Genomic DNA, 27,417 nt, shown 5'->3' on the forward strand with positions numbered 1-27,417 from the left:
CCAGGGATAAATGTGGATACTCTATTTTTACTTTAGTGAGGCACACATATATGGCTTGGTGAGGTAATGACATAAGCCATTCATGTACTTTTACATACAGTATAACCTGTAATGAATTATGTAAACACCAAAGAATAGTTAATCAAACAATATATTCATAATATTACTGAAATATTATATACACAACACTCACCACCTTATCATTCCCTCCACAAGCAGCAGAGGATGGCTGCAGCATGATTTTTTTTGCCTGTTATGCTGCTGGTATTTAGGGCAGCAATGAAGGTCCTGCATCTCTGATGATGTTCAGAGCTTCTTTCATCATGCCAGTAGCTTCCTCTCAGTTTTCACCACTGATAGTCATGCAAGTCCTGGGTGGAGATTCAGGAATAAGACCATAAGACATTGGGGCAGAATTAGGCCATTGAACCCATCGACTCTGCTCCATCATTCAATCATGGCTGATCCTTTTTTTTTTCTCCTCCTCAACCCCAGTTTCCCGTAATCTTTGATACCATGTCCAATCAAGGACCTATCAATCTCTGCCTTAAATACACCCAGCTACTTGTCCTCCACAGCTGTGTGTGGCAACAAATCCCACAAATTCACCACCCTTTGGCTAAGTAAAATTCTCTCCATCTCTGTTTTGAAAGGACGCCCCTCTAACCTGAGACTGTGTCCTCTTGTCCTAGACTCTCCCACCATGGGAAACATCCTTTCCACATCTACTCTGTCTAGTCCTTTCAACATTCAAAAGGGTTCAATCAGATCCCCCCCCCCACCCATCCTTCTGAATTCCAGCAAGTACAGACTCAGAGCCATCAAATGTTCCTCGTATGATAACCCTTTCATTCCTGGAATCATCCTTGTGAACCTCCTCTGGACCTTCTCCAATGCCAGCACATCTTTTCTAAGATGAGATGCCCAAAACTGTGCACAATACTCGTGGTGAGGCCTCACCAGTGCCTTATAAAGCCCCAGCATCACATCCTTGCTCTTGTATTCTAGACCCCTTGAAATGAATGTTAACATGGCATTTGCCTTCCTCACCACTGACTCAACCTGCAAGTTAACCTTTAGAGTGTTCTGCACAAGGATCCCGGAGTCCCTTTGCATCTCAGATACTTGGATTTTCTCCGTTTAGACAATAGTCAGCACATTTATTTCTACTACCAAAGTGCATGACTATACATTTTCCAATGTTATACTTCATTTGCCACTTTTTTGCCCATTCTCCTAATCTGTCTAAGTCCTCCTTGCATCCTACCTGTTTCCTCAACACTACCTGTGCCACCACCAATCTTCATATCATCTGCAAACTTGGCAATAAAGCCATCTATTCCATCATCTAAATCATTGACATACAACCTAAAAAGAAGTCGGAATCAGAATCAGGCTTATTATCACTGGCATGTGACACGAAATTTGTTAACTTAGCAGCAGCCGTTCAATGCAATACATAATATAGAAGAACAAAACATAAAATAAAATAATAATAAAAAATAAATAAGCAAATTAATTACAGTATATGTATATTGAATAGATTAAAAATCGTGCAAAAAACAGAAGTACTAAAATACTATGTATTTTAAAAAGTGAGGTAGTGTCCAAGGGTTCATGTCCACTTAGGAATCAGATGGCAGAGGGGAAGAAGCTGTTCCTGAATTGCTGAGTGTGTGTCTTCAAGCTTCTGTACCTCCTCCCTGATAGCAACAGTGAGAAAAGGACATGTCCTGGGTGCTGGAGGTTCTTAATAATAGACACGGCCTTTCTGAGACACCGCTCCTTGAAGATCTCCTGTGTACTTTGTAGGCTAGTACCCAAGATGGAGCTGACTAAATTTACAACCCTCTGCAGCTTCTTTCGGTCCTGTGCAGTAGCCCCCCCCCCCCACCACCATACCAAACAATGATGCAGCCTGTCAGAATCCTCTCCATGGTATATCTATAGAGGTTTTTGAGTGTATTTGTTAACATACCAAATCTCTTCAAATTCCTAACGAAGTATAGCCATTGTCTTGCTTTCTTTATAACTAGTCACTGGCAGCCAAGCAAACAAAGATCCTTTTATTCCCACTTGCTGTCTTCTTCCAATCAGCCAATGCTCTAACCATGTTAGTAACTTTCCTGTAATACCACAGGCTCTTTACTTGGTAAGCAGCCTCATGTGTGGCACCTTGTCAAAGGCCGCCTGAAAGTCCAAATGTACAACATCCACTGCATCCCCTTTAGCTATCCAACTTGTATTCGCCTCAAATAATTCCAACAGGTTTGTCAGGCAGCATTTTCCCTGAAGGAAACCATGCTGACTTTGTCCTATTTTGTTCTGTGTCACCAAGTACTCCATCACCTCGTCCTTAACAATGAGGTCAGGCTAACTAGTCTATAATTTCCCTTCTGCTGCCTTTCTCCTTTCTTAAAGAATGGAGTGACATTTGCAATTTTCCAGTCCTCTGGCACCATGCCAGAGTCCAATGATTTTTTTTGAAAGATCATTACTAAAGCCTCCACAATCACTACCACTACCTCTTTCAAAACCCTAGGGTGTTGTTCATCTGGTCCGGGTGGCTTGTGTACTTTTAGGTCTTTCAGCTTTTTGAGTACCTTCTCCCTTGTAATAGCAACTGTACCCACTTCTCTTCCTTCACACACTACAACATAGGGCACACTGCTAGTGTATTCCACTGTGAAGACTGATGCAAAATACTCATTTAGTTCATCTGCCATCTCCTTGTCCCACGTTATTATTTCTCCTGCCTCATTTTCTAGCATTATATCCACTCTCATCTTTTATTTTTTTTTACATACTTAAAAAAGCTTTTACTATCTACTTTGATATTATTTGCTAGCTTGCTTTCATATTTCATCTTTTCCCTTCAAATGATTCTTTTAGTGCTCTCTGTAGGTTTTTTAAAACTTTCCAGACCTCTCTTCCCACTAACTTTTGCTTTGTTGTATGCCCTTCTTTTGCTTTTAAATTAGCTTTGACTTCTTTTGTCAGCCATGGTTGTACTATTATGCCATCTGCGTATTTCTTCATTTTTAGAATACACATGCCCTGCCTGTGCTTTCCTCATTTTTACCAGCAACACATGCAGTCCATGGGGAGGACATACAAACTTCCAACAGAGTATGCCGGGACTGAACTCTGACACCCTGAGCTATACAGTACTAGCATTACACAAGCCGTGGAAGGGGTTGGGAAAGGCCACTTGGCCCATGAAACATTGACGGCTCCTTCGGCCCACCACGTATATGCCAAACTACACTCAGTGGCCACTTTATTAGGTGATGGAAATGTCTGATCAGCCAATCACATGGCAAAAACTTGATACATATAAGCATACTGATGTGGTCAAGAGGTTCCAAGGTTCCGATCAAACCTCAGAATGGGGAAGAATTGTGATCTAAGTGACTTTGACCATGGAACGATGTTGGTGCTCAGAAACTGCTGACCTCCTGGGATTTTCACAGACAACCATCTCTGGAGTTTACAGAGAGTGGTGCATTTATTTATATATATAAAATCCAGTGAGCTGCAGTTCAGTGGATGAAAATGCCTTGTTAATGAGAGAGGTTAGAGGAGAGTGGCCAAATTGGGTCAGGATCAGAATCATGTTTATTATCACCAGCATGTAACGTGAAATTTGTTAACTTAGCAGCAGCAGCAGTTCAATGCAATACATAATCTAGCAGAGATAGAGAAAAAATAATAAATAAAATAAAACAACAAATAAACAAGTAAGTCAATTATGTATATTGAATAGATTATTAAAAAATGTGCAAAATGGAAATACTGTATATTAAAAAAGTGAGGTCGTGTCCAAAGCTTCAAAGTCCATTTAGGAATTGGATTGCAAAGGGGAAGAAGGTGTTCCTGAATCACTGAGTGTGAGCCTTCAGGCTTCTGTATCTCCTACCTGATGGTAACAATGAGAAATGGACATGCCCTGAGTGCTGGAGGTCTTTAATAGTGGACACTGCTCCCTAAAGATGTCCTGGGTACTTAAACTCCTAATAAAGCATAGCTGCTGTCTTGCCTTCTTTCTGACTACATCAATATGTTGGGACCAGGTTAGATCCTCACAGATCTTGACACCCAGGAACTTGGAACTGCTCACTCTCTCCACTTCTGATCCCTCTATGAGGATTGGTATGTGTTCCTTCGTCTTACCCTTCCTAAAGTCCACAATCAGCTCTTTCGTCTTACTGACATTGAGCACCAGGTTGTTGCTGCGGCACCAATTCATTAGTTGGCATATCTCACTCCTGTATGTCATCTTGTCACCACCTGAGATTCTACCAACAATTTGTCAGCAAATTTGTGGATGGTATTTGAGCTATGCCTAGCCTCACAGTCATGTGTATACAGAGAGTAGAGCAGTGGGCTAAGCACACACCCCTGAGGTGTGCCAGTGTTGATCGTCAGCAAGGAAGATATGTCATCACCAGTCCACACAGATTGTGATCTTCCGGTTAGGAAGTTAAGATCCAATTACAGAGGGAAGTACAGAGGCCCAAGTTCTGGGCAACTTCTCAATCAGGATTGTGGGAATGAAGGTATTAAATGCTGAGCTATAGTTGATGTACAGCATCCTGATGTAGGTGTTTGTGTCATCTGGGTGTTCTAAAGCCGAGTTGAAGAGCCATGGAGATTGCGTCTGCCATTGACTTATTGTGATGATAAGCAAATTACAATGGGTCCAGGTCCTTGCTGAGGCAGGAGTTCAGCCTAGTCATAATCAACCTCTCAAAGTATTTCATCACTTTCGATGTGGTGCTACTGGATGATAGTCGTTAAGGCAGCTCCCATTATTCTTCTTTGGCACTGGTATAATTGTTGCCTTTTTGAAGAAAGTGGGAACTTCTGCCTGTAACAGTGAGAGGTTGAAAATGTCTTTGAATACTCTCTTGTGAGTTGGTTGGCACAGGTTTTCAGAGCCTTACCAGATACTCCATCGGGACCTTCCACCTTGCGAGGGTTCACTCTCTTTGAAGACAGTCTAACATTGGCCTCTGAGACAAAGATCACAGGGTCATCAGGTGCAGCAGGGATCTTTACAGCTGTAGTTGTGTTCTCCCTTTCAAAGCGTGCATAGTAGGCATTGAGTTCATCTGGTAGTGAAGCATTGTAGGAAGTAATGTCTTGCAGTCCCCACCAGAGTTGCCGTACATCTGATATTGCCTCCAACCAAGGTGACAGTAACTCAACTAACTACGTGTTACAACAGTGATGTGCAGAAGAGCATCTCTGAGCACACAACATGTTGAGCCTTCAAGTGGATGGGCTACAGCAGTGGAAGATCACAAACATACACCTCAGTGGACACTTCTTTTTAGGTACTTTATTAGTAAAACAACCAGTGAGTGTACATACTTTCACAGACAGTAGAGATCCCAGTACAGATCCTTGTGGAACACCACTCCGGCCAGAATACATCCTTTCCACCATGACACTCTTGTCGATGCACAAGCCAATTCTGAATACGTACTGCAGGCTCAACCTGGATCTTGTTGAATATCATTGTGAAGTTTTCATAGGCAATGTCCACTACCCTGCCCTCATCAATCACTTTGGTCACCATGACAAAACACTCTCAAGGCCTAGGGTTAGTGTAAAATTGTTACAACCACAGTGATCTGGGTTCAATTCCTACCACTCTCTGCAAGGAGTGTGCGTTCTCCCCAAGACCGCGTAGGTTTCCACAGGCTGCTCTGGTTTCCTTCCACTTTCCAAAGATATTAATTAATTGTAATGATATTAATCACAGCATTAATTGAGATATTAATTGCTATTTCCCAGTTAGCATTAATTATTGTTAAACCATCATTGTGCTGATTAGCATTAATTAAGAATATTCATTCATTAAAGTGATCCTGCCTCTAAACATATCTTTACCTCTTCCCCTCACTCCACTTTCTGCAGGGATCGCTCCCTCTATGATTCACTTGTCCACTTGTCCCTCTTGGTACTTTTCCCTGAAAACGCCCATTCACCTCCTCCCTCACCTCCATTCAGGGCCACAAATAGTCCTTCCAGTTGAAATAACACTTCACCTGTGAATCTGCTGAGGTTGTCTATCATGTCACAATGCGACCCGTGGTAAACTGGGGAACCGCTTTGTCGAGCACCTCTGCTCCACCCGCCTAAAGCAGGACTATCCAGTGGCCAAACATTTTAATTGCCATTCCGACATGTTGGTCCATGGCCTCCTTTTGTGCCAAGATGAGATCATCGTCAGGGTGGATGAGCAACACCTTGTATTCCATCTGGGTGGCCTCCAACCTGATGGGATAAATATTGATTTCTCCTTCCTGTTTTAAAAAAAAATTGCCTCTCCCCTCTCCTCTTATTCTATTCCCTACTCTAGCCTCGCTTCTCACCTGCCCCTTCCTTCCCTTTCTACCATGGTCCAATCTCCTCTCCTATCAGATTCCTTCCTCTCCAGCCCTTTACCTTTCCCACCCATCTGGTTTCACCTATCACCTTCTAGCTATCTTCCTTTCTCTCTTTCCACCTTTGTATTCTGGTGTCTTCCCTCTTTCTTTCCACTTCCAAAGAAATGTTTTGGCCCGAAATGTCAACTGTTTATTCATTTCATAGTAACATAGAAATCTACAGCACATTACAGGCCCTTTGGCCCACAATGTTGTGCCGACCACGTAACCTACTCTAGAAACTGCCTAGAATTTCCCTACCACATAGCCCTCTATTTTTCTAAGCTCAATGTACCTATCTAAGAGTGGTGGAGGCGGATACAACAGGGTCTCTGAAGAGCCTCTTAAAAGATCCTGTTGTTTCTGTCTCCACCACCACTGCTGGCAGTGCATTCCACACACCCACCACTCTGTGTGTTGGGGGGGGGGGAAACTTGCCCCTGACATCCCCTCTGTACCTACTTCCAAGCACCTTAAAACTATGCCCCTTCATGTTAGCCATTTCAGCCCTGGGAAAAAACCTCTGACTATCCAGACGATCAATGCCTCTCATCATCTTATGCACCACCGCTCCTCCATAGATGCTGCCTGACCTGCAGAGTTCCTCCAGCATTTTGTGTGCATGGTTTTATATTCATTAATTGTAGTTGTTAGTTAATCATATTAAATTATTAGTCATATCTGCTAATCAATCATATTGGTTAATTAATTATAGCGATTATGCTATTACAATTTCCACCGCAGTCTGTAAGGAATTTGTACATTCTCCCCACAACTGCGTGGATTTCCTCCGGGTGCGCTGGTTTCCTCCCACAGTCCAAAAAGTTAGAGTTGGGGAGTGGTAGACGTGCTATGTTGGCGGTGGAAGCCTGGTGCAATTTGCCAGCTGCCCCCCACACCGCCCCAGCGCAAACCTCGGGCTGTGTTGGCAACACAGACGCAGATGGCCCCGTTTCACTGTATGCTCCTCCACACTGGAATGGGCCAATCCTGAACACAACTTGCACAGCTCGTATATGGACTTGCCCAGTGTGACTACCATCTCAGAACATTCAATACCCTCCCTGCTACTGTCTACCCAGGGCAGAAACAGTAGAGATGCCGCTGAAGGGCAGGGGAGGACTCTGGGCCCCTTGTGCCTGTTCTGGGGGGTGAAATAGGAGAGGCCGGGCGGGTTGGAGCTGACAGTGGCAGTTCATGGACCTGCTCGAAGGGACTCTTGTTATTGATGCCATTGGCCCCGATGAACACCCAGCTGTCCCAGAAGTCCAGCGTGTGAATGGCCTTGCTGCCTAGCTTGCTGAATATCCACTTCATTTCGTCGTTCATCTGATGTACAGGCAGTCCCTGGGCTATGAACAAGTTTGGTTCCTGAGTCCATCTTTGTCAGATTTGTACGTAAGTCGGAACGAGTGCACCCGGTATTATTTAGCATCAGTTAGTCAAACATTTGTCTTAGTATATAGTATACATTTTACCTTTCTATGCATATAAAACACTTAAGAAATGTATGTATTCCAATAATTAAACACTGTATTGCTTAGTAATAATTGTAGCTTTCATCGGGGCAGGGCCTTTCACATGCTCCATTATTCTGACTTTATCCTTTAAAATTGTTCCATAACAATTTTGTTTTGCCAGTCAAGTTTATTAGCCCTGAGCTGAACCTCCAAACCTGGAGGACCGATGGACCACTTTTAGTCTGACCTCTACTCTTTGACCTGTTTGGCATGGATGACCCTGCCAAGAACCAAAGCATAAAGCCCTGACTCCAGCCAACATTGAGGCACACAAGCCTTCAAACCTCGTCAAGGTTGTGGTCCTCTTGGAGGGGCTGCAGCATGAATTGTGGGTAAAATATTCACCTAGGCTACCCTGACAACTCCTTCCCCATATGCAAACTTTGCCATCAAAACTAACAAGGGCCTTAGACATGCAGGAACACTGCCATCTATGGGTTTTCCTCATATTTCCAAATCAGGATAGTGCGGAAATTTATCACTGTTCCTTCATAATTCCTGAATCGAGATCCTTGAACTCCCTTCCCAACAGTGTTGTGAGTGTATTTTCAAGACATCTGTACTGATTCAAGAAGACTCACTACGTTAATTGCCTACATTAACTGAATGGTTTTCTCAAGTAATGTTATGTCTCAGTTTGGAATTGGGCATTCAACCAGACTGCAGAAGACATCAAACTGTGCATATATGAAAAGAAAGAAATAATAATGATAAATAAACATCAAGAACATGAGATGAAGAATCCTTGAAAGTGAGTTCATTGGTTGTGAGAACATTTCAATGGAGCAAGTGAAGTTGAGTGAAGTTATTCAAATTATATTTAGTATTACCATTTGCATGGATTTGTATCTTTAAAACAAGACAAAGCAGTGGTGATTGTTTTTGATGTTGATGTCATGCATCTGTTAAGTGTTCACCAAAGAGTCTTAGAATACTATGCGTGATGTGTACAAAGATGTCCCTCAACCAGCAGCAACAAACCATAGGGCTGATAAATCTCATAATTATAGTGCAATGCTTTTGTTATCTTTGGAATTTGCTTTTAGTGTGACTACTCTGGAATGCAGGGAGAAGAATAATTGTATGATTTTATTTATTTCTAGAATGCATCTTTGAAGAGACAAGGAGATGATAAAATGTCAGCAAGAACTTGGAGTCCTAGCACAGGATTTAAGTGGGTAAGAAAGCAAAGTAGCTTTATTCCTGACAGAGATTGTTAAAAGATTCTGCTGTTGCCTCTGTATCCCAAGGAATAGGGGACCAAAAATATCATTTCAACCCTCCTATATCTTCACAACCCCCACACTTAAAATATGAAGTTCTTTACTATATCTATACTTCAGGTGGAAACGCAGCTCACAGATGGAATTACAGTATATTACCATTTTTTTGGGTAAAGAATATTCAAGATACAGTTTAGTTTCTTTTTTTTCCCCAATTCCTGTCCCTCTTTCAACTTTCCTAATGACCAAGACAGACCATTCAACGTCGGCACCAGAGGTTTGACAGGTGTTTGTTGTTGCTTGATTTGCTGGGTGTGGTGAATTGAGAAAATAGTTGACCCAAGATATTCATGACTACAAACTATCTGAATTCTACATTTCAAATGGGATTTTTGACATCCTCTTCATATTTTCATGTGGAATAGATAGAGGCCATTTCAGCCCATTGAATCTATACAACCTATAAAGCAATCTCATTGTCCCACTATTTTTAATATATTCCTAGGATTTATCTGACTCAACTACACACTTGGGCCAATTCACAATGGCTTTTTAATCTACCAATCCACACATCTTTAGGATGCAGGGGGAAACTTGAGCTGCCAGGTAATGCACATCCATTCATGGGGAGAATGTACAAACTCCAGACAGACAGCATTGGAGGTCAGAATTAAACCTAATTCACTGTGAGGCTGCAGTTCTACTCACCATGTGGAACAAAACTGGACAATAGGATATTGCCATAGTGGAAAATGCTTTGAATGGTGCTGATATGTCCTACTAGATATGTAACTTTATTCCATTTGACTGCTTTCAGGAATCTGCAGCCTATCATTTCTTCAAGGAAAACCAGCTGTTTGCCAGAAACTTTGTGGATACAATCATCTTGGAGGTGATTCAAGATGAATTAGTACCTGATATCTTAACGGAAGTGCTATTGAATGATGACACTGAGGTACTGCTAATGACAAGTTTTGAAATTGTAAAATAAAATGCACAATCCAGATGAAAGTATGATTGTTGTATAATAATTTTTATAAGCCTAGAGTATAGTGTGATCCAAAGTGGCCATAACAGTGTTTGCAGGCCACTTGATCTTTTCCAGCCTATTTGTCAGCTTATCCTTCTATTTCTTTCATTTTCTCATAGATATCAAGCTACATATTAAACATTTCATTGTTATTACTCCTCATGGCAGTGCATTACTCATTCTTGCCACCCTTATACACCTCATACAATCCCTCATACAATCTCTTCTCCCACCTGCCGTCCTGCTGTCTGGGAAAAGGCTCTGAAGCATTCGGGCTCTCACAGCCAGACTATGTAACAGTTTCTTCCCCCAAGCTATCAGACTCCTCAATACCCGAAGCCTGGACTGACACCTTGCCCTATTGTCCTGTTTATTATTTATTGTAATGCCTGCACTGTTTTTGTGCACTTTATGTAATCCTGTGTAGGTCTGTAGTCTAGTGTAGCTTTCTCTGTGTTGTTGGTTTTTTTACGTAGTTCAGTCTAGTTTTTGTACTGTGTCGTATAACATCATGGTCCTGAAAAACGTTATCTCATTTTTACTATGTACTGTACCAGCAGTTATGGTCGAAATGACAATAAAAGTGACTTGACTTGAACTCTCAGTCACGTTTATTAGTTACTTGTACTCCCTTATTAGTAACCATTACTTTATTTGGATATGATCCTCTATGTATTCAGTACTCCTTAATGATTATATGCTATCAGTCTTGTACCATCCTTCCTTTTCATTGTCCATTACTTTTGAATATTTTTTATGATATGGAACCTTGAACAGTGCACAACATTGGGTGTTCTGATCAAGAGGTGTGGAAACCAAAATGGTAAACAATATTTGTTTGTATTAAGACAGTAACTATGTACTGTATTCCAAATGGCGAACAGGACTATTCCCCGAAGAATCTTCTAACTAAGGTTCCCTAATTAGAGAACTCCATATAAGGCTTTTCCTGTCGACTTCGATCATATATTGTACTGTCCTGCAGATCAACAGAATTCCAGGTTTGGTTATTGGGGTCTGATGAACTGCCTTGTCTTAGAGGAAGTGTCTGCCATATTTGACCCAAGAAGCCCAATCCCCAATTGCTTTTCAGTAATCCTTGTAGAGAATGGTAATACAAGGAAGGTAATACAAGGTAATGATGGAATAGGGCTTGCTTTATTGCACCCCATTGCCGTTTGTTGTACAAGGTTAGAAATGAAGAGTGCTCTATGGGCTGAGGCATGGAACATCCACAAAACTATCAGGAAAGAGCTGTTTTGCAAAGTTACTACATAAGCTACAATATATGGCCAATGCAGACCTATTTCTTATTTGTTCAGCATTGTTTATCTACAGCGTTACACATTAATGCCCTGGTCCAGTTTTCTGAGGTCACTCTATTTGTTATTCCACAGAGGTTTGCCTAACTTGTGTTTTAAGCATTGCTTTATTACTCTCTTTCTCCCTCCCAAAACTTATGTTTAATTGTGTCATTGAATATTCGAAAGATGTTCAGTTTGTTTCAGAGATTAAGTCATTTTGATTCATTACATTGTCATTCAATCTAATCTGCCCTAACTGTACTTCATTTAAAAATATATCACTCTGGGATACTATCCCAAATGCATTCTGGGAATTTATTGCCATTACAAGTTGAACTATTCTGCCACTCCCAGATTGCATGAGATTTAAAATTACTCAGATCATCCCAGTGCTTTTGCTACATTTCCCTTAACTTTATATTGTCCATCATCTCACTGTTGTTGGATAGTCTTTTAGGCAGTTCCCACCAGAGACCTGAAACATTTCCCTTTTCCTGAATGAGTTGAAGCATCCATTTCTGAATGCTTTCTCTCAACTGCTAAAGTTTTCCTTATTAGAACAACCTTAAATTATCTGGCTTAACATTAGCTGAAATCCTTTGTCTCTGAAACAATTCTAGTCACTTTTCTTTGTAACCTTTCTAGAACTTTCATTCACATCCTTCTTCACCATCTCTAGAATCTTCATGTTCTTCCAAGAGTGTAAGTGACCAGACATTGTCCATACATTTGTTTTATCCCAGTTCAACATAACTGTCTTGTTATTATCCATGCTTCTAATTTCCCCCCAGTATCAACCAGTATATGCACCAAGTATGAAGAAATTCCTCATTCGGAATGAACTGCGGTAAGTAGTGAAACATTTACATTGCTTATGGCTTCAATATTCTTTACAACTGTGACTGCAGTTCAAAATTAATGTGGGAAATGCAGTAACAAATTTGTGCACAGGAAGTTTAAGCAGCATTAAGTGCATGCAAATAGGAATGTGAGTCAGCCCGATGATTATTTAATGCATATACTGCATTTAGTCCCTGATGCTAAGAATGTCTGGGTGGCGAGATGGAGATAAGGCACGCCTTCCCTCCACTAGCCTGCAGATCACCTTTGGGCAAGGTGTAGCACTTCCTTAAACCCCCCCCCCACCCAAATCAGGGTCACATGAAGGCATGGGAGTAGGTAGTGCAGATCTCAAGTCCTGGTTATGTGACCAGTGGCGCCAGGCAGACAATCTCTGAAGAGTATCGATAACGGCTGGGGTAACCCATCTTGCGAAGACATTGCCCAGAAGAAGGCAATGGCAAACCACTTCTGTAGAAAAAATTGCCAAGAACAATCACAGTCAAAGTCCATGATGGCACATGTCATGTGACATGGCACATAATGATGGTGATGATAAGAGTGCACATGTGCCCCTTCAAAAACCAACAAATTTCAATCCTCTGCATTCCTTCATGCACAAGTGGTGTTGGTTGAGGGTTACTTATTAGCTCAGACGTCAAATAGTGTTATTAGAACCATTTCATCCTTTTCAGAGATCAAATAGGGCTAATATGCAGGTAGATTGGGAAAATCAGGTTGGTACTGGATCCCAAGATAAGAAATTTATAGAACGCCTACAAGATGGCTTTTTAGAGCAGCTTGAGGTTGAGCCCACTTGGAGTCCATTATTAAGTATGAGATTTTGAGGTACTTGGAGGCACATGGTAAAATAGGCCAAAGCCAGTGTGACTTCCTTAGGAGAAACCTTGCCTGACACATTTGTTGAAATTCTTTGAGGAAGTAACAGGCAGGATTGACAAAGGAGAGTCATTGAACATTGTTTACTTGGCTAAACAAGATAAGAGCCAGTGGTATTGCAGGAAAGATACTAGCATGGATAGAAAATTGGTTGACTAGCAAGAGGCAAAGCATGGGCATAAAGGAGACTTTTACTGGTTGGCCGCTGGTGACTAGTGATGTTCCTCAGGGTCAATGTTGGACTGCTTTTTATATTATGTGTCAATGATTTGGATGATGGAATTGATGGCTTTGTGGCCAGGTTTGTGGACGATATAAAGATAGGCAGAGGGGCAGGTAGTGTTGAGAAAACAGGAAGTCGGCAGAGGACTTGGACAGATTGGGGTATGGACAAAGATGTGGCAGATGGAATATAGTGTAGGGAAGTGTATGGCCGTGTGCTTTGATAGAAGGATTAAAGGTGTATACTATTTTCAAAACGGGGATCAAATTCAGAAATCAGAGGCGCAAAGGGACTGTGGAGTCCTCATGCAGGATTACCTGAAGGTTAACTTGCAAGTTGAGTTGGTGCTAAGGATGGCAAATGCAATGCTAGCATTAATTTCAAGAGGACAAGAATATAAAAGCAAGTATGTAATGCTGAGGCTTTATAAGGCATTGGTCAGGCCGCACTTGGAGTATTGTGAGCGGTTTTGGACCTTTATCAGAGAAAGGATGTGCTGGCGTTGGAGAGGGACTAGAGGAGGTTCACAAGAATTATCCCAGGAATGAAAAGGCGTATAAGGAGCATTTGATGGTTCTGGTCCTTTACTCACTGGAGTTTGGAAGAATGAGGGGGGGAGATTTCATTGAAACCTATCGAATGTTGAAAGGCCTATATAGAGTGGATGTGGAGAGGATGTTTTTTATGGTGGGGAAATCTAGGACCAGAGGGCACAGCTTCAGAATAGAAGGACATCCCTTTAGAATAAAGATGAGGAGGAATTTCTTTAGGCAAAAGCTGGTATGTCTGTGGAATTCACTGCCATAGACGGCTATGGAGGCCAAGTCATTGTGTGTATTTAAAACGGAGTTTGATAGATTCTTGATTAGTAAGGGCATCAAAGGTTATGGGGAGAAGGCAGGAGAACGGGATTGAGAGAGGGGTAATAAATCAGTAAAGTTGGAATGGTGGAGCAGACTCAATGGGCCAAATGCCTGATTTTGCTCCTGTGTCTTATGGTCTTGTATTCAGTGGAAAAGTTATTTGTTTGAATGTATGAAGTTTATTTTGATTCCTATTTAATATATATAAGTGCAATGTAACTTATCAATATTGTAAACACGAGGAAATGTGCAGATGCTGGAAATTCAAGCAACACACACCAAATGCTGGTGGAACACAGCAGGCCAGGCAGCATCTATAAAGAGAGGCACTGTCGACGTTTTGGGCCGAGACCCCGGACGGTGTTGAGCACACCAGATCCTATACTTGCTTTCAGAGGCTGGTTATCCAACCCAAGCCCAACCTGTATATCAGATTCTTTTGGATCAAAACAAAATATAAATCTTTGGGCTTAGTTTGGGTTGGGATCTACTGTAATGAGGTCAGGTTTTAATTTAATATGAGCAGACCTGTAAACAGCCTACAAGAAACGGGCTGGTAGGTTGATAGTTTAAAGGCATTGTTTCCTGGGATTTTCTGAGACTTCTGGGTGATCATTTACTTTAGAAAAGCATTGACTTCGATAAGGTGTAATTGTTTGTAGTTGGCAAATAAATAATAGACTGGGTGTATGAGTATAAGGGGATAACCAAGTTAAAAGATAGGGTCTACTTTGCACAGGAGCTTCTGGAGCAGATTGATGGCATATGTCTACCTACAGAAAGGAAATTGTTATTGGTGGTTGTGACTAACTCACAGTGGTCTCCAGGAATTTTTCTGATCATCTTCAGTGGTGTAGTAGGAAGAATGGGTAGTTGAAACTGAAGTGGACTGTCCCATAGCATTTTAAAGCAATAGCAAATCATTGTTTTCCTGCACCTTAACTAGTTTTTATGGCCTTGTGGTTCCTAAGTGAAGGACCTGGGGATACTAGTGATGATGTACAGATGTCAGGTAGGGTAGAAAGATCTGTTGATCATTTTTTTTTCACTGATTCAAGTATTTATAATGAATAGGCAGGGCCTATGTTATGAGGAAATGCAGAATCTTTGGAATTTTGAGAATTGAGCACAATATTCAAAATTCATCAAAGAGGACGTCTGCAACTTAGTTCATATGTTTTCTCACTTTCTGGGTTGTGATGAAGTTTCCTTGATCTATTGACTTTGTTACTCTTTCCACTGCTTCTGCGTGAACAGTCTAGCTCTTCCAGCAATTTTTTTCTGATTTTTCAACATCTACAGTTCATTTTTTCTCCAATTCCTAAGTAACTTTTATGATCATGTGGTATGTTATTCCTAATGGATTATTTTAAATTGCCATTTATACTTTTCAGACAAACAGCCCAATTGATTGCATTTAAGCAACGACCGGCAGTGTTAATATTGGAAACACTCTTGGAAGAAGAAGTCAGTGACCTCACAAGAGCATTGATCAGAACTGTTTTAGAAGAGTTTGTTAACATTCACCTGACTACTGCCATCATCGGTGAATCTCTGACAGAACTCATCATGGAGACCATTGAGCCAATGGTGCTACAACTTGTAGGTCTCCTTAAATTTCCTTGAATCATCATCTGTCATTGACCAAACAACACACTGAAAAATTCATTCTTTCTGTCATTCAGTGCTGTCAAAATAATAGATGGAGAAATTATCTTCTATTTGTTGGGATAGAAAATAATATGTTTTTTTTTACTGATTTTTGAGCACTTCGAAGCACCTCACAATCAAAGGAGTATTCTTAAATTGTTGTCCCTGTTGCAGAAAGTAAAACATGAAAGTCAGTTGTGCACAGCATTCTCCCGCCAACAATAATGTGAAAAGAAATTAGGTATATTTTTGGTGTTAATCAAAGGGTAAATCTTGAGCAGGACTCTGCTGTCTTTGTAGGTTTCATTTCTATTTACTTACATAAATGTATTTTCTTTTTTAAAAAAAAACACAATAATGCAGTGCACCCTCAGCTCTGCATTGGAGCATCAGCCTTGACTTTTGCACTCAAGTCTCTGGAGTGGTACTTAAACCCATAACTTTCTGATTCAAATTTGACAGTAGGAAAATGATGTATGATATTTTAATGTGGATGTTAAACTATGGTAGATTTTAGATCTTTAAAGTAGCATTATTATTATCACATAGAAAATATTGGAACCGGGAACATGCAAAAAAAAACACTGATATTGGTTGAGAACAAAGTGTCTGAAACTCATAAAACATAATACAGCATAGAACAGGCCCTTCTGCTCAAACTGTTTCTGTTAAACGTGATGATGAATTAAATTAATTCTGCCTATACATGATCCATATCCCTGCATTCCCTGCATATTTGTGTGTCTATCTAACAGCTTCTTAAACACCACTATGATATCTGCTTCCACCACTCCCTCTGGTAGCCCCTTCCAGGTGGCTGTCACCCTGTGTTTTTAAAAAAAACTTGCCCTGCCTATCTCCTTTAAACTTTCCCCTTATCATGTTATGTGCATTCCTTTAGTATGTGAATTTTTTTATCCTGAAAAAAAGATTGTGACTGTGCCCTATCTATACCTCTCATAATCTTATTAAACTCTTCTTCTGTCTTTTTTTCATAAGTGGCATTGTATTTTCAAGTTCTTGGTTAATATCTCATCAAAAAGGCTCCACAGTGCAACAACCCATCATACTAGAATGTTGATCTGTTGAAGATGGACTCAGATTTTAAGATGGACCTTGAACAAATAATTTCTGATTCAAACCCTTGGCACTGCATGACGAGGAAAAGTTATTTTTCAGCAATATTATTCCCTAAACAATGCTGACGGAAATAGTATTAGTAACCATTCATTTCATTGCTGTATATGAGGAATTGCTGTTACGGAATAATTACTTCATTTTCCTATATGTATAAATGTGTCTAAGGACACTCATAGGATTTGGTAGTAGCTGTATGTATTTTTTAATCACACAGGTGAAAGAAACAGTAAATGAGATGATACTGGAGGAGATCCTGTGGGAAGATATTGTTCCAGATGTGTTAGATGAAGAAATGAGGAATGTTGCGCTGCTACAACTATGTGAACATGTCACCAAAGTGTATGAAGAGCAGTTAGAGGAGGTAAGAGTTGATGGTCATTGTCCCCTGTATCGCTGTATAAGAGCCTTTAAAAAAAAAATCTATTGTTCTGCACTTAGGGTGGTAAGTAGAGACACAAGTATAGCACTAGAATATAAAACTAGAGTAAGCACATTCAACAGAGGAATTCATCCAGTAAATAAAATCAACAATGAACAAAATCAGCATGGACATATAAAGCAGAGAATGAACTGCCTTCATACAACGCTATTGATGCCTGCATTCTCCAAATCTTCATTTTCATTGTAACATTCAAGATGATTGTCGATACCTTCAAATTCTTTGCAGTTCCTAATTTGTTGAAACAGTGAAATAGTTTCATTTTCACACCTGGCCGTTTCTGGATCTCCAAACCTGAATGGTTGAAACTGCAGTGAGCAACAGTTCTGAATTGTTTTTTTTCCCCACCAACTATCAGTGATAAACAGCACTGTTTTGAACTCAAAATACACACAACTGATGCTATTTAAAAACTGCTCAAAGCATGGTGTAGCATCTAATGGCCACGCGACTGCACACGACTGATGCTTATTAGAACCTGTTTGGCAACAGTCTCTTGCCCCAATTAAATGGCATAGTGTCCCGGGAGAGCCCTGTTCGGTGGCCTCTGGCAAACCAAGAATTCGTAGATTGCAGTGTCTGCTCCGGTTTTCAAGATCCACCATTTTGGAAAAAAGTTTACTATTCTTCTCCTCTAGGCTGGAGCAGCGTTTTAAATCTTCAGAAGTTGAGTCAATGCGAGATAAATGTTCAGCATGTTTGTCCACTCTAGCGTTGATCCGATCCAATTTGACATCCAGCTGGTTGAAAGAAGTTCTAAATTCCTTTAAAATATCTTGTCGATGCTGTTCCAAAGCAGCGAGAATGTCAGCCGGCAAAGCCGTAGAAGTTTCCTTTTTCCCGGTTTTAGTACTTTTGGTAGACATTATAAGATAGGTGTGTTCGCAGGCAAGTAAAAGAGACCTAATAAAATACCTAACTAAGGTTGAAGAATGGAGACATATAGTGCAAAGATAGGGAGAATGACGGAGCAAAAGTTCGGAGCAGCTAAACAATTGCCATCTTACCGGAAGTCCCCCAAGTGGCATAGTGTCCCAAATGAATGAATTTTCTCAATCTTTGTGTTTGTTCTTTAAGAGTTGTCCTAAATAAGCATCTGCCCCGATTAACCGATGGCCCAATTAATCAGAATCCACTGTACTGGAAGACTCCTGTTTCAATCCAGTGTTTGTAAGCCACAGGTCTTAAATTTGTGTGTAGATAACAGGATAAATTACAGTGCTGAGTTTGAGGGATCCAGTTAATTGTTATAAATAAACTGAGTAGGTACCCTGTCATTTGAAGATTTTTCGTGGGGACAATTTGTTCTGTATTTCATTTCATGAGCAAGTCCAAACAAAGCAGTAAATTTTATTTTCTCTTTGGATGCCTGCAAGGACCCATGCCAATATCTAATTAGGGCTGGCGTTCATTGGTCAATTTCAGGTGACATGAGTACACTTGATATTTACTGATAGTCAATGTGTTCTGTCAGTTGATCTAGCAAGAAGCTATGAAGCTGTTGATACTGTGCAAGAATTGTATTCTTTTGGGTTGATATGTTGTATACTATAAAAGAGATATAGAATCTATAAATGTGGGAGGAGAATATATTAGTGGACAATATTTTGTAAATCACAAGCATATCTGGGCATCACTTATTAATAGACATCTTGTTGCAGGTCAGAATATATGCCGGCAAAAGACTGATTGACATGTTTCTTCTGGAGATTCTGCTGAAGACTTTGGCAAATAAAGGGAGAGCATCCTCTGAAAAGGTTGAGTTGGACAGGCTGTTAGATAGTAAGTTGTATTCTTCTTGTCATCACACACAGTAGAGCATTTGTGATTACAGCCAGCAATGTATTGACAGTGCAGAATCTTGGGTTTTCTCAAGTTTCAACCCACATGGTGAGTTTGTTATAACATGCTGCCGAAGGTTTTCCAACAAAGGAGGAGGAGGATGCAAGAGCTCATGAAATTACTTCTTTTTCTCTGGATTTTTGATGTTGCTGAGGACACTGCAGATTTCCAGGTCCAGCCCTTGTACAATAATGTGTGGAAAGATGGGACATTATCTGTTTGTAAATAACATTTGATTTATGACTGTAGTAGAGCAAGAATTCAGAATTTCCGGTGTTACCACTGAAGCAGATGATCAGGTGGATTATCCATCAATTTGTAATGGATATTTCATTTGTTTTGTCATAGAGTCTTTGTGTGCTGGTTGATAACTGAGAAGAGTTGCCTCATTTTTTTTTTAAGGTTCAATGCTTGACATCCTTTTGGGCCAGTACCTCAACATCAGCCAATACAATTGTGTGGCCATTGACAATGTGGCACTGCGGGATTACCATTTGAAGGCTTTTACAGATGTGGTGAGTGTATATTTTCCACAACTAGTTCTCAATATATCCTTTTGGTATTTTATACCCTCACCCCTCCTACAAAGCCATTGCTTATTTAAATACTTTTGTTAGTTCCTTTATAATTATCAGGGCAGGGGATTTCAAGAAACAATTTCTAATTCAAGCATCCCCTATCGGCAACAAGCTGTCTTCAAATACTCCTAGAACAGATACAACCCAAGTTAGGAGAAACAGAATAAAATTCCTCTCTTTTCTCCATCGGTGTGCTTCAACTCCTTTCCAATACACCATAAACTACTGATTCTTTCTTGGTTCCTAATAACTATACATTGTCATTTTGGGCTGGCTAAGGGATTTTGCTTATGTATACAAATTAATGCATGTTGTGCAGAACCAATAAAAACAAGGAGACAGGAATCACATTAGAATCATGTCGTGTTACCTGCTGATAATACATAGTTGTAATGGAGTAGTGAAGCAATTACAATTCCTCCCATCTGACATTTCTCACTCTTTTTACTGGAAAAGTTCTTAAGAATTCTTGGGGACTGAGGAGAATGAGGAATCTATGATGTATTGGAGCTTGTCACCCTGCAGTGAGGTTGCCAGTCCTTTGAATTAATGGTGACTCCCATCTGTTTGCCTTGAACAGGCACTGGATGTGATTCTGACAGAAATGGGTGAACATATGGATGAGGACATGGCTGATCTTTTCCAGTATGAAAGACAAATGGAAGAAGCAGACTTTATTGTAGAGTAATGAAATTGGTGCCTTGTGCTGATGATATTGTATTCATTCTAATTGTGGTTGCTTATATTCCAATTTGCTGTACCAAAAGAAGAGAAACATGTTTACCGTTGTAACATGTAACCTAAACATCTTAAGGATCTTTGTAAATTCTATTTCTTATTTTGAAATGACAGTCTTACACATGAACAGTAGCTATTAAGTTGGCCAGGGCACAGGAACACCGTCCTGCTCTTTGAACACTTTTGTTCGACTTGAAGTCCCGACATAAAAGATTCCCAATAAAATAATAATCATTCCTTAAATGGACATTCATCTTCACTTATGGAAGAGTCATTTAACAAAGGATTTTCTCACTTAAGAAGTTTCTTGGGAAATTGTCTTGCACTGAAGGCTTTCACAATGAGGTATTCACAAGGATATAAATTTTTCTAGCACCATTCCTTCTCCACAGGAAGACAATTTCCATTCCACCACAGTTATAGATTTTCAAAATGGCTGTCCTCGTCGTCACGTTCAGTAACTGTGTATTCTATTTTGAGAAATTTGATGCACAGTTTAATTGATATTGTTAAATAAATTAATCATGTTTCAAATGTTTTTAAATAGAATAAGCAATAACTGATGCTCCAATTTAATGCAAGTCTGAAGTTTAATTGGTTCAGAAAGTTTATTTATTCAACGGCAGATTCCTGGAAATGAGCAACTATGAAGGAAGACATAACACAAACTTTTTTTAACGGTGTGTGGGAGGAAATTGTGATGAAGTTTCTGAATTTGGGGGGGTGGGGGGTAATGGCCAATAACAAGGTGCCTATCACTAAGTTTAAAACATAATTGCTGCAGGTGAATTTGGGAGTTAAGAAAATATAGTCATCTTGACCCAAACTACCCTATCTGTCACTTTAGGTAATGCTTTTGGTTCAGTGCTGACACTGAGTGAGCTAGAAGTATCATTCAGTCTGCCAGAGAAAGTAGGATCTCCCAGTGGCCACACATTTTAATTCTACGTCCCATTCCCATTCTGATATGTCTATCCATGGCCTCCTCTACTGTCAAGATGAAGCCACACTCAGGTTGGAGGAACAACACCTTATATACCGGCTGGGTGGCCTCCAACCTGATGGCATGAACATTGACTTCTCTAACTTATGTTAATGACCCTCCTCCCCTTCTTACCCCATCCCTGATATATTTAGTTGTTTGTTTTCTTTTCTCTCTCTCTCTCTCTCTACCTGTTCTCCATCTCCCTCTGGTGCTCCCCCTCTCTTTCTTTCTCCCGAGGCCTCCCATCCCATGATCCTTTCCCTTCTCCAGCTCTATCACTTTCGCCAATCACCTTTCCAGCTCTTAGCTTCATCCCACCCCCTCCGGTCTTCTCCTATCATTTTGCATTTCCCCCTCCCCCCACTACTTTCAAATCTCTTAGTATCTTTCCTTTCAGTTAGTCCTGACGAAGGGTGTTGGCCCGAAATGTCGACAGTGCTTCTCCTTATAGATGCTGCCTGGCCTGCTGTGTTCCACCAGCATTTTCTGTGTGTTGTCATGGATTCAATTCTAGCTTCAGAAATTTAAGCACAAAATACAGGCTAACTGTAATTCATTAGTGATTACAGTACACAGTAAATAGAGGACCAATTTCCAGGCCTGATTTCAGTACATTAAAACTTATGTTCCTCATGTTTTACTTTTGTTTCATATAAACAATATTACATAAGAAATTTGCTAGAAAGATATTAGTAATACAAGACTTCAGCTATCCTGAGAGAGTAGATTAATTGTGGTTATCATTAGAGAAGGCATTTGAAGAAATGAAGAAAAGAAGATTAATGCAGTGAAATAGTATTACTTGGTTTAAGAAGTCTGATAATATGGTTGAAGGAAATTTAATATTAATTTGTAGGAGCAGAGTTAGTCCATCCAGCTTATCAAGTCTGCTCCTGCATAAAATCACGGCTGTTTTTTTTAAATCCCTATTTCCCATTTTCCTCATAAGCCTTAAACTCCTTCCCAGTCAAAAACTTATCAGTCTCCGCTGCCTTAAATGCACCTAATGTCTGACTTCCACAGCCCTCTGAAGTAATGAATTCCACAGATTCACCACTCACTGGTTGAAGAAATTTCTCCTCATCCTGTCCTGTTATTCTGAGGCTATACATTGGATCCTAGACTCTCCTCTTAATGGAAACGTGAGTTTCAATGCCCACTTTCTCCAGGTCTTTCAGTATCTGATAGGTTACAATTGATATATCCTCTCATTCTTCTGAACTCGACAAGTACAGGTCCAGAGACACCAAACATTCCCCATAGATCAAGCCTTTCAATTTGGGGATCATTCTTGTGAGTCTGCTCTGGACTCTCTCACGTGCCAGCATAACTTCCCTTTGATACAGGGCTCAAAGTTGCTCACAATATTGCAAAAATAGTCTGACCATGCCTTATAAAACCTCAGCAGTATACCCTTGATTTTAAGTTCTAGCCCTCTTGAAATGAATGCTAATATTTCATTTGCCTTCTTGTCTACATGAAAAACGCCCACAAAATGCTGGAAGAACTCAGCATGTCAGGCTGCATCTATGGAGGGGAGTAAACTGTTGACATTTTGGGTCAAGACCTTCATTAGGTCTGACCCAACCTGCAAGTTAACCTGAAGAAAATCCTCAACTGGGACTCCCAAGTCCCCTTGCACCTCCCGTAACAAAATGATCGAATGAAACGTGAAAAGGGAAATATACAAAATAGTGTTATTCCTAAACACTTTATTATTTTCCATAAGTATATTTGTTTCATTATTTTAAAAGTTTTAAAAAATACAAGTCAGATGGGTTTATAAATGTTATTAAGTGAAACTCCTATATAATTTTTCAGTTGCTAAAAGAATACCATTTATCTGAGGCCTCGTGGCCACCACAGTTAACTTTTTTGTTATGGTAGCATAACCGTTAGCATGAAACTAGTACAACTCAGCGTGTTCCGGAGTTTGGAGTTCAATTCCAGTGCCATCTGTAAGGAATTTGTACGTGAATCACGCGAGTTTCCTCCCACAGTCCCAAGATGTATTGGTTAGTAGGTTAATTGGTCATTGTAACTTGTCCTGCAATTAGGCTAGTGTTAAATAGGTGGGTGGCCAGGCAGTGCAGTTGTTGGGTGGAAGGGCCTGTTCCGTGCTGTATCTCAAAATAAATATAAAATAATCAGTAATCTCTAATCTTGGTTATATTTCACAACTATTTTGTAAGATGTACGTTATTTGTTCTAATGTTGGATAAGGGAAGAATCACTACATTTGAATGACATCCATATTCAAAAAGCAAGTTTACTGTCTGAAAGGTTCCCAGTATTAGTGGTACTCCAGTACACATCATTGCATTTACTCCTTGGCTGTCTTCCTCCTTACCCAGGAGAACTTGGACCATCCCATTCTTTGTGAGTTGACAATGTATGGCAGCAGGAAAGATTTTGTTTCAAAAGGGCCCAAAGAATTTCCACTTGGAGGAAGTGCTGAACCCTGTACATCTGCTTGGACTGTGGATTAAATTCCATCTTTGTAATTGGTGCTCAGTTTGGAGACTTCTCCCAAAATGTTACTAAACATCAAATGAACATAGATTTTACATTTTTATTTTAATTGTTAGCCAAAACCAAAATTTAAGGGCTGAAAATAACATATTGACATGTCCTGTCCAAGCATTGCACAACTTGTCCTCAAAAGGTAGACAGCAATAACTATCACAACAATTAATCATTAAGACCATTATAGCATAGTTTAACTGCTTCTGTAATTTAAAGTTTTGAAATTCATATTTTTTCATATTTCTTTATGACATGTGAGGAGCTATTCATCTCCTCAAGTCTATGCCAGATCTCAGATCATTTCTCTCAGTTACAACCCAGACTATTTCAATAGACAATAGGTGCAGGAGTAGGCCATTTGGCCCTTTAAGCCAACACCACTATTCAATGTGATCATGGCTGATCATCCACAATCAGTACCCCATTCCTGCCTTCTCCCCATAGTCCTTGACTCCGCTATCTTTAAGAGCTCTATCTAACTCTTTCTTGAAAGCATCCAGAGAATTGGCCTCAACTGCCTTCTGAGGCAGAGCATTCCATAGATCCATAACTCTCTGGGTGAAAAAGTTTTTCCTGAACTCTATTCTAAATGGCTTACCCCTTATTCTTAAACTGTGGCCTCTGGTTCTGGACTCCCCCAACATCGGGAACATGTTTCCTGCCTCTAGCGTGTCCAATCCCTTAATAATCTTATATGTTTCAATCAGATCCCCCCTCATCCTTCTAAATTCCAGTGTATGGAATCCCAGTCGCTCCAATCTTTCAACATATGACAGTCCCGCCATCCCGGGAATTAACCTCATGAAACTACGCTGCACTCCCTCAATAGCAAGAATGTCCTTCCTCAAATTTGGAGACCAAAACTGCACACAAAACTGAACACAATACTCCAGGTGTGGTCTCACCAGGGCCCTGTACAACTGCAGAAGGACCTCTTTGCTCCTATACCCAACTCCACTTGTTATGAAGGCCAACATGCCATTAGCTTTCTTCACTGCCTGCCGTACCTGCATGCTCACTTTCAGTGACTGATGACCAAGGACACCGAGATCTCATTGTACTTCCCCTTTTCCTAACTTGACACCATTCAGATAGTAATCTGCCTTCCTGTTCTTGCCACCAAAGTGGATAACCTCACATTTATCCACATTAAACTGCATCTGCCCACTCACCCAACCTGTCCAATTCACCCTGCATTCTCCTAACATCCTCCTCACATTTCACATTGCCCCCCAGATTTGTGTCATCTGCAAACTTGCTAATGTTACTTTTAATCCCTTCATCTAAATCATTAATGTATATTATATATAGCTGTGGTCCCAGCATGGAGCGTTGTGGTACCCCACTAGTCACTGCCTGCCATTCTGAAAAGGACCCGTTAATCCCTACTCTGTTTCCTGTCTGCCAACCATTTTTCTATCCATATCGGTACCCTACCTCCGATACCGTGTGCTCTAATTTTGCCCACTAATCTCCTATGTGGGACCTTATCAAAGGCTTTCTGAAAGTCCAGGTACACTACATCCACTGGCTCTCCCTTGTCCATTTTCATAGTTACATCCTCAAAAAATTCCGGAAGATTAGTCAAGCATGATTTCCCCTTCGTAAATCCATGCTGACTCGGATCGATCCTGTTACTGCTATCCAAATGTGCTGCTATTTCATCTTTTATAATTGACTCCAGCATCTTCCCCACCACTGATTTCCTTCTACTTATTCTTCCACCAACTCCCCTCTCCTCCAATGTCCCTCCACTCACTGAAATTAGGGACAGTATATACAGCTGCTAATTAAATTACCAGCATGGCTTTGGAATGTAGAAGGAAACTGGAGCATCCAGGAGAAACCCATGTGGTGACAAGGAAAATAAGATATTGGAGCAGAATTAGGCCATTTGGTCCATCAGGTCTACTCTGCTATTTGATCAACTCTGGTTTCAGAGTTCAAAGTTCAAAGTAAATTTATTGGCAAAGTACGTATATGTCACAATATAAAATCCTGAGATTAATATTTTTTCAGGTAGTCTCAGTAAATACAAAAAAAACACAATGAAAGACCACACTCAACTGGGCAGACAACAACCACAGTAAAAAAAACTGTGCAAATACAAAAAGAGGGAGGAAAAATAAATAAATAAATAATCAATGAATATCGAGAGCATGAGATGAAGAGTCCTGGAAAGTGAGTCCTTAGATTATGGGAACAGTTCAGTGATGGGGTGAGTAAAGTTGAATAATGTTATCCCCTCTGGTTCAAGAGCCTAATGGCTGATGGGTAATAACTGTTCTTGAACCTGGTGGTACATGTCCTGATGGTTATTATCCCTCTTACCCCCACTCCCCTGCCTTCTCCCCATAAACTTTGACGCTCTTGCTAATTAAGAACTTATGAACCTCCACTTTAAATATACCTAATGACTTGGCATCCATAGCTGTCTGTGTCAATGAATTCCACAGACTTACCAGCTTTGACCAAAGAAATTCGGTCATATCTTTATGTAAAGGGGGTTTCTTTTTTTGGGTACTGTTGGGAAAGGGTTTCTTTGTTAGTTAAAAGCAGGAATGTTTCTTTGTTGCGAGAGAGTGCTGGAAGCTTGTTTGTTACAATTTACTGATAACGAGAATGGTATACCTTTGTAAACCAAATGGGGATTAATGTTCTTTCTTCTGAGTCTGTAAGCTTTGGTTGACGGGCTTTTGGGCAGATCGGCGCGAGGGGGTCGAGAGAGAGGACGCAATGCTGTAAGCAGGGCGAGGTTCAGACCCCAAAGGGGGGGGGGGTCCGAGGCCGAGGGATACTCTGAGGAGGGGGGGATGAAGCTAGATGTGCTTGGTTGACCACTCGGGGGATCCTGAGCTGCGAGTCGAGGAGTTCAGAGGGGATCGAATGGTGGCCAGAAGACTTCAGAAATTGAGCTTCAACGGTTGTGCACGCAGTGGTTTGGACTTTGATAAGTTTGGCGCCTTTTCTTTATTTTTCTCTTCGTATATACTGTATCGTTATTAATCACTTAGTTATAGTAACCTTTATAAATTGTACTCATTTAATCACATATGGTGTACTGTCTGTTTTTTGGTGAGGCGGGGATATCACACAGCATCCACACCAGCTGATTACCCAGTTTGGCGGGGCCGAAGGCTGCTCCCCCTAGACGAGAACGAGTGTGAGCGAGCCTGAGG

General features: G+C 40.5%; 1 protein-coding gene across 7 annotated transcripts in view; it reads left to right on the plus strand.

The window, feature by feature from the left end:
* Positions 1-27,417, plus strand: part of LOC132385167 (uncharacterized) — a 72,451-nt gene that overhangs the window by 13,693 nt on the left and 31,341 nt on the right. For 3 of the 7 annotated variants that reach the window (XR_009509102.1, XR_009509103.1, XM_059957005.1), the window contains exons 5-11: positions 9,061-9,135; positions 9,998-10,135; positions 12,306-12,361; positions 15,735-15,942; positions 17,345-17,491; positions 19,231-19,351; positions 19,814-19,926. Coding sequence is in view for 5 of the 7 variants with exons in the window: in XM_059957005.1 (XP_059812988.1) it covers positions 9,061-9,135; positions 9,998-10,135; positions 12,306-12,361; positions 15,735-15,942; positions 17,345-17,491; positions 19,231-19,351; positions 19,814-19,926 (858 nt within the window). In the remaining 2 variants the exon portion in view is untranslated. Of the gene's footprint in view, positions 1-9,060; positions 9,136-9,997; positions 10,136-12,305; positions 12,362-15,734; positions 15,943-17,344; positions 17,492-19,230; positions 19,352-19,813; positions 19,927-20,569; positions 27,291-27,417 lie in introns of those variants that run through there. The other 4 variants (XM_059957002.1, XM_059957004.1, XM_059957006.1 and 1 more) reach the window with 3 other exon arrangements.

The sequence above is a fragment of the Hypanus sabinus genome, chromosome X2 (genome assembly GCF_030144855.1).
Source record: "Hypanus sabinus isolate sHypSab1 chromosome X2, sHypSab1.hap1, whole genome shotgun sequence".
Lineage (NCBI taxonomy): Eukaryota > Metazoa > Chordata > Chondrichthyes > Myliobatiformes > Dasyatidae > Hypanus > Hypanus sabinus.